Source organism: Vombatus ursinus, unplaced genomic scaffold (genome assembly GCF_900497805.2).
Source record: "Vombatus ursinus unplaced genomic scaffold, bare-nosed wombat genome assembly UNPS02014786.1, whole genome shotgun sequence".
NCBI lineage: Eukaryota > Metazoa > Chordata > Mammalia > Diprotodontia > Vombatidae > Vombatus > Vombatus ursinus.
In genome coordinates, this window is record NW_020954564.1 from 19,023,533 (window position 1) to 19,030,872 (window position 7,340).

Consider the following 7,340-nt stretch of genomic DNA (forward strand, 5'->3'; position numbering starts at 1 on the left):
TAGAGAAGGATCCTTATAAAGTATGTCATTGAAGAGTTATATGGTCAGAAAAAGAAATGAGTCAGTTATGTAGTGAAAACAAGGGATAAATAATGGAAAAACTGATGATTGCATTGGTATCCACATAATGTCCAGAGATCTAAAGGAAGTCCATGGCACATTGAATACACCTCCAACAACAACCTTTTCCTTAATGGAAGACTATTTTGGGGGGAAAGAGTCAAGAGTGGCAGAAGATAACATTATGGATGTGTTGCAACATGCATGTTTGTAGGTAGTCCAACCTCTCCTATCAGTGAGATCACGGAACCAATGAAACATCTAAGAAAATATTCCTCATGGCATCTACCACATTTCTATCTACAAAGTAGCCCTGGAAAATTTGGTGAAATCATGTTGAGTGCTATGGAGAAGCAAATTAAAGGAAGCTCTAGCGCATGAAAGACATTAACTGAAAAGGATTATCTCTCATTCTCCACCATATTTCTCCCCTCTCCTCTCACTTTTCACTTGGCACCATTTTATGCTTCCCAACAATGTGGAGGGAGAAGTAGACATTAAATCCCTCAATTTTTCCTCCAAGAGAGGCTACCCTTATCAGAGAGATAATAGACACTCAGCTGGGCTAAAAATGCAAGCACTGAACCCTTGATTTAAGTTACTATGCAATTAACTCTATACTCCTTCCTTTTTTTTTTACAAAGTCAGTTGGGGTTAAGTGACTTGCCCAGGGTCACATAGCTAGTAAGTGTCAAGTGATTGGTCTGAGGGTGGATTTGAACTCAGGTCCTCCTGACTTCAGGGCTGGTGCTCTATCCACTGAGCCATCTAGCTGCCCCTCTACACTCCATCCTGGTTGAGTTTTTCAACTTAAAAAATAAGATAATTCCTTGTAGGTGTTTCCATCTCAACCCTAAATGCCTAGTTAAATCTTTAATTCTCAACTATCATCTCTTATTTGCTTAAGTCCTTTTCTTTTTACCCAATTTCACTTCTCCCAGAAGCTTTTCCAACTAAATCATACCTAATAATTGGTCTTCAAGCAGAGATTGAATGACCACTTGACAGTTAAGTTACAGTATGAATTCTTTTTAGATATGGGTTGGACTAAATGACTGCCGAGTTGTCACAAAATTTAAAATTTGGGGATTCTCTGAAGGGGAGCAACTTGATTTCCTTAAGAGTCCAGTTTCTCTTGTGGAGGAAGATATCTGCTGGGAATGGGGTATGAGATGGAAAAGACCCTGTGGATAGCAGCTTAGGGAAAATTGTTGAGGGGTGTGGGCCTGTGAGGGACTGTGAGATAAGGTGGTCAAAAGAAGCATGTAGCACTGTAGTGTTGCTACTCTGGAGCAAAGTAAGTCCTGTTCACTCTGCTCTAGTGATCACTATGGCAGAATGCAGAACTAGGACCCCTGGATAAAAAAGAGAGAAGAAAACCAAATCACTAAATGTCAAAAAATGATAAGGGTGAATATACTAGCAAAGATGAAATTAAAGCAATTATAAGGAGTTCTTTTGCCTAATTAAATGACAATAAGTTTAACAATTGAAGTGAAATGGAAAAATATTTAGAAAAATAAAAATTACTTAGATTAACAGAAGAGGAAATAGAATATCTAAATAGACCTATTTTAGAGTAAGAAATTAAATAGGTCATTAATGAGCTTCCCAAGAAAAAAGAGCACCAGGACCAGATGAAGTTACAAGTGAATTCTATTAAACTTTTAAAGATCAACTAATTCCAATATTAAATAAATTGTCTTGAATAAGAGGCAAAGAAGGGATTATACCAAACTCTTTTTCTGAAACAAATATGGCGCTGATACTTAAATCAGGAAGAGTAAAAACAGAGAAAGAAAATTATAGATCAATTTCATTAATGAATATGGATGCAAGAAGTCTAAATAAAGTACTAGTTAAAAGGTTACAACAATGTGTTACAAAGACTATACATTAAGATCAAGTGGAATTTATACCACCAATGTACGGATGGTTTAACATAAGGAAAACTATTAACATAGTTGATTGTATCAATAATAAAAGTAAAAAAAATCATATGATCATATCAATAGATGCAGAAGCTTTTGATAAAGTGAAAGTCACATGGAAGAAGACTTTAGCTCAATATAAGAACAAAATCCAATAATGTTCAATGATTAACTGAGTTGTCACATAAAGTGATGAATTTCCTATCACTGAAGGTCTTCAAGCATAGCCTGGATCAACATGTATGAGTCAATCAGTCAATCAAGAAGCATGGATGAAGTAACTAGAATATTCAAAGCAAGAATTGGAGATAGAAATACAAATGTGAGTAGCCTGTCCTTGAAGATCTGATATTATACTAGGAGGATATAACTTCTCAGATTTTACAGAAAAATACTTAAGGGATATATGGCAAAAAAATACATACTAATACGGGGATTACTAACAAATAGGGATGATCAGGAAGACCTCTTGATGGAGGTAGCACTTTAGTTGAGTCTGGAGTAGAACTAGTGATTCCAAAATCTGATGAGGAGTCATTTTAAGGATGGAGGAGAGTCAAAAGGCAAAAGCATGAAGGCAGAATATGAAATATTAGGTGAAGGAAAAGGAAAGCAGACCAGTTTGTAAGAGACGGAGACAGGATTTATATTTTCATTTGATCTAGATGACCTGTGTGTCTCCAAGTCTAAGCTACTTCATTTCTAACTTATGATTCAAAATATCTTAACGTAACCAGGCACTCGGGTCATAACATTCCATTAGTTAATATGCTGTTGAGCATTGAACTGACATTTATTTCTTGGTAAAACAAATCCAGAAATAAAGGCTAAAAATCTCACATGTTCTTCCCATAAGCTAACAATCACATTTCTTAAAGCTTGCCAAAAATGTATAGGCTCCTCATCTGGACACTCAATCACACATTGATACAACTACCAGTATTGCTGAAGAGAAGGTTGGAATGGGAGAATGGAATGGGAGAAAAGACTAGATTGAAAGTTTGGAGCTAAAGATTTACATTTTAATTACTTGGAATAAAAGGTATTTCTTGTTTCTACCCAAGAAAGAACTGCACTGAAAAGAAACATTCTCTTCCTGGTCTATCCCCTGGAGCATGTGAAATGCTCCAGAGACCATCCCTACACTACAGACCATGTAACTAGGTTTGTCTTCATAGAAACAGTCCTTGTTTATAAAGCAATTCCTCAGAACCACCAAGGAGACTTGTTTGGGGGAAGGGAGGATTTAATCCACTTCATCACTCTTCCCCTTCTCTTCCAAACCCTGTTCCTGTCAAGGAATAAAGATTGGATGAAAACTCAATGCTTTAGTATTTGTTACCTGAAGTTTCCATCTCCCTAACCTAGCAGCTATTTTTCATACAGCTGTTCAATGTTCCCTATTTGGAGTATCTTTCTGACTATGAGATCCTTTCCTAGTGTTTTCTGTCTTTCAGGTAAGAATGTGAGGTAATAGATAGAGAAGAGAGAAATCCTAAGGGGTTACTTAAAGATGCATGCTTAGATATGGGATTTTTTGCGTAGATTTGGATTTAGAATTTTTATGTCTTTTTCTCTTTGTTTCAATAGCCTTTGTCAACCATATCTGATTTGCCAATGCTTTCCTTTGGAAATAAATCCGCACAGGAGACTTCCCTGTTGAATCTCTTTCGCACCTCAGCAACACTAGGTTCTCAGGAAACGACATGGAATAAGGTTGGGGTAATGGCTTGTATGTCAGAATGTCTTTTTCTAATGCAGATGGGTTTTATGAACACTGTACAAGTACACACTTTCATGAGTTGGGGGAAAGATATTGAGGGACCCATTTCATCTTTTCATTTTGTGATGATAGCTAGTACGAAATGGAATTATCATTTTCAGGTGTATGACCAGAGATAGGCAAACCCTGATTCCTAAGGGAGTTAATCCCCTAGCACCACTCAGGAAACAACAAACATACCTCATACTAGAATTAGAAAGATAACATCAACAAGGAAGAAATTATGTGTTCAATCCTTGGGCCATTCAACTATGGTGGATGTCAGCAAGTTTCAGTGTGCACCTGTAGGTTTGGGTGCTGGCATGGATCTCTAATGCTGTCCTCTTCAGGGCCCCCCAAATTTTCTCAGGTACATTTCATGTAAAAGGTGGCATTTAAGCTAAGTTTTGAGGAAATCTGAGGGTTCTTAGAAATGCGGGAGAGTAGGGAGTGCAATCTTGGCATGGAAGATATTTTGTGCAAAGATGGAAGCTGGGAGATGAACATCATGTGTGAGGAACAGCAAGAACTACAATCTGATTACTCATCGATTTCCTGTTGGAGGGTAATATATAACAAGCCTGGGAACATAGGTGGAAATTGGTCGTGAAGGATTTTAAGTGAGAAATATTGGAATGTCTATTTGAGGGAGCTACTGGAATTTATTGAGCAGAAGATATGGTCAGACTGGTCCTCTAGGAATATGACTTTGATAGCCAGTGTGAAAGACAAATTGGAGAGAAGAGAGACTTTAGGCATGGATACCAGTGAAAACTGATCTCAGAACTCACGTACTTCTCTCTGGGGCTATATTAATCAACTGCATAGCTTGAATGATGCTGTGATGGACAAGGTCAGAGATATGAAGACTATTGACCCATTTTGTTTTCAAGAGTAAGTCTGGCCCTGAGAAGAGATTCAAAGGCATCTAGCAAATATCTCCCTTAAATGTCTTATCATTGATGATCAAATCAGCTAAAATATATTGAATTGTGTGATAATCAGACTAGATATAGATTATTGGGCTCAGTTCTTGACCTCTGGAGCTCTGGAATTGGATTTAGTTTGTGTTGCTCTAGGGGATGTAAGAGAGATCAATGCACAGAAATTATCATATCCAAAGTATTATATTAGGGAGCAATTTGAGAATTTCACATTTGCTTACGCACAATTTCATCAAGTACACAGAAAACAATCACTTCAAAATAAATTGCAAAAACCATGTTGGCACACACTTCAGCTAGCAAAATCTAGGTCTTTTTCAAACAAACTTCTAGGTAAAGCACCATGTTAGTTTTATATCTTCTGCTTCAGGAGGACAAGTGGATTGTAAAGTACTGGCCCTCACCCACACGTTTTGCCCCAGTCCTTCCATGTTCCTACCCATGGCCCAGGGTACAGTCTTTTTAGAAACTTGCAAAAAGAAAAACTGTCATTATACATTGTAGTATTTTGTATTTTGATCATTTAGCATATATATGCTACTGTTAGCTTATTTTATGCTATTGTTATTTTAAACTATGCTATTGTGTTTTTATTAGTTTACTATTTTTTTTATATAACTGATGAAAGTTTGGAGTGTTGTAGCCCTAACTGTATTCCCCCCCACCCCAAGTAAAAGCATAAGTCCCATTCTTTTGATCATGTGATTTTTTTATAGTTTGGTGTGTTTTAGGACACATTTGTGAGTTTTAGCAGAAGTGACTATATAGGGTAGAAGATTTTAGCTCAATTTAGGGAAGCATTTTTTAAACTACTGTCTCCAAAATAGAATGTGTTCCTTGTGATATAGGGCATTACTTTCAATAGATATGTTAAATTACCACACATCAAGGAAGCTAGCGATGGTTAAAGGTTGCACTAGGTAACTTTTAAGGTCCTTCCTGAACTTAGGTTCTATGATTCTCTAGGCAACATCTCAACAACCCATATCTCTGGACTCCTTTGTAAAGAAGGAAAGCGAACATGAACCAGACCAACCAGACCTGGGTGACAGAATTCTTCCTCTTGGGACTTTCTGATGACCCTCCGACTCGGCTGCTACTCTTTGTGTTGTTCCTGGCAGTCTACTTGGGCACCATACTTGGAAACCTGCTTCTCACATCCCTGATTCTGCTTGACTCACAGCTCCATACACCTATGTATTTTTTCCTCTGTAACTTATCTTTTTCTGACCTCTGCTTCTCAACTACCACTGTTCCCCAAACCCTAATCCACATGTTATCTAGCAAGAAATTCATTTCTTTCATAGGCTGTGCAGCTCAACTTTTTCTCTTCCTGTTCTTTGGATGTACAGAGTGTGCCTTATTAGCTGTGATGTCTTATGACCGGTACTTGGCAATCTGTGATCCCATGCACTATCCCCTCATCATGACATGGAGAATGTGTATTTTCATGGCCTTAGGGTGCTGGTGCAGTGGCTTTGTTGTATCCTTGGTGGACAATACATTTGTACTAACCCTCCCTTACCAGGGAAACAAAAAAATTTCTCATTACTTCTGTGAGGCCCCAGCTCTTCTGGTTGTGGCATCTGCAGACACTCACAGAACAGAGATGGTCATTTTCCTTGTGGGTGTGGTGATTATAGTTACACCAATGCTTCTGATCCTGATCTCATATATATTTATCATAGTGTCTGTGGTCAAAATGAAGACAGTCTCTGGGAGACTGAAAGCCTTCTCCACCTGTAGCTCCCATCTCATTGTGGTCATCCTTTTCTATGAATCAGCAATCATCAGCTACATGACACCTAAGTCTTCACAGGAACTAGGGAAGATGGTATCTGTATTCTATGCTGTGATAAACCCTATGCTTAATCCCCTTATATATAGCTTGAGGAACAAAGATGTGAAGAGGGCATTCTGGAATGCAGCCCACAGGAGACCATTGTGCAGAACCTGATTCTCTCACCTCTCATTGAATATGACATTATCTCACTCTTCCAATCTTAGTCTTTAAGCTCTTGGAAAAACCGGACTCTTATCATCAGGATTAGGAGGCAGTGATACATATTTACATTGTTATAGATACATAGTATGGTTACATATTATATACCTGCCTTAGGTCTGAAGTAAAGGGAGAAATGTAGAGATGATAAATTTACCCCTCTGGAGATGTGAGTGGAATCATGCTAGTCTGGAACACTTAAGAAATAGTCTAATTAGCATGGCATTATCATAGCAATTGAATATCCTATACTGAACTTTTGGGGACAGAGATACATATGAAGTAAGCACTCCTAAGAATAAGAAAAGATTCAACAGATTACCTTTGGGAGGTGATCCACTCACAAAACAAACAAAAAAAACTAACTTTATATTGATTGTTTTTAATAGAAATGCAGTGTTCAGAACTTGTAAAGCTATAGTGCCATTATACTTTCTCATGGAATGACTGTATTTGTAGGGATGTGTTTTCTGCTGAATATACAGTATTTTTTGTTATTTTATTGATATATATTTATATGTGTGTACATATATGTATATATATATACATGTCTGTGGGTATATGTACATATATGTATACAGATATGCTAGTTTATATATGTTAGTATATATGTGTATATATATATATATGTATACACACAT

The 7,340-nt window shown here is 37.3% G+C and overlaps 1 protein-coding gene across 1 annotated transcript; it reads left to right on the forward strand.

The window, feature by feature from the left end:
- The first annotated feature begins 5,718 nt into the window (after nt 1–5,718).
- On the forward strand, nt 5,719–6,654 carry LOC114047196 (olfactory receptor 2D2-like). Its single transcript, XM_027868003.1, has one exon. It carries the CDS (start codon nt 5,719–5,721, stop codon nt 6,652–6,654), a length of 936 nt encoding a protein of 311 aa, XP_027723804.1.
- The last annotated feature ends 686 nt before the right edge of the window (nt 6,655–7,340 follow it).

Bases quoted from the DNA above. Each gene is read 5' to 3' on its own strand.
- LOC114047196 (XM_027868003.1), top strand. From the start codon at position 5,719: ATGAACCAGACCAACCAGACCTGGGTGACAGAATTCTTCCTCTTGGGA.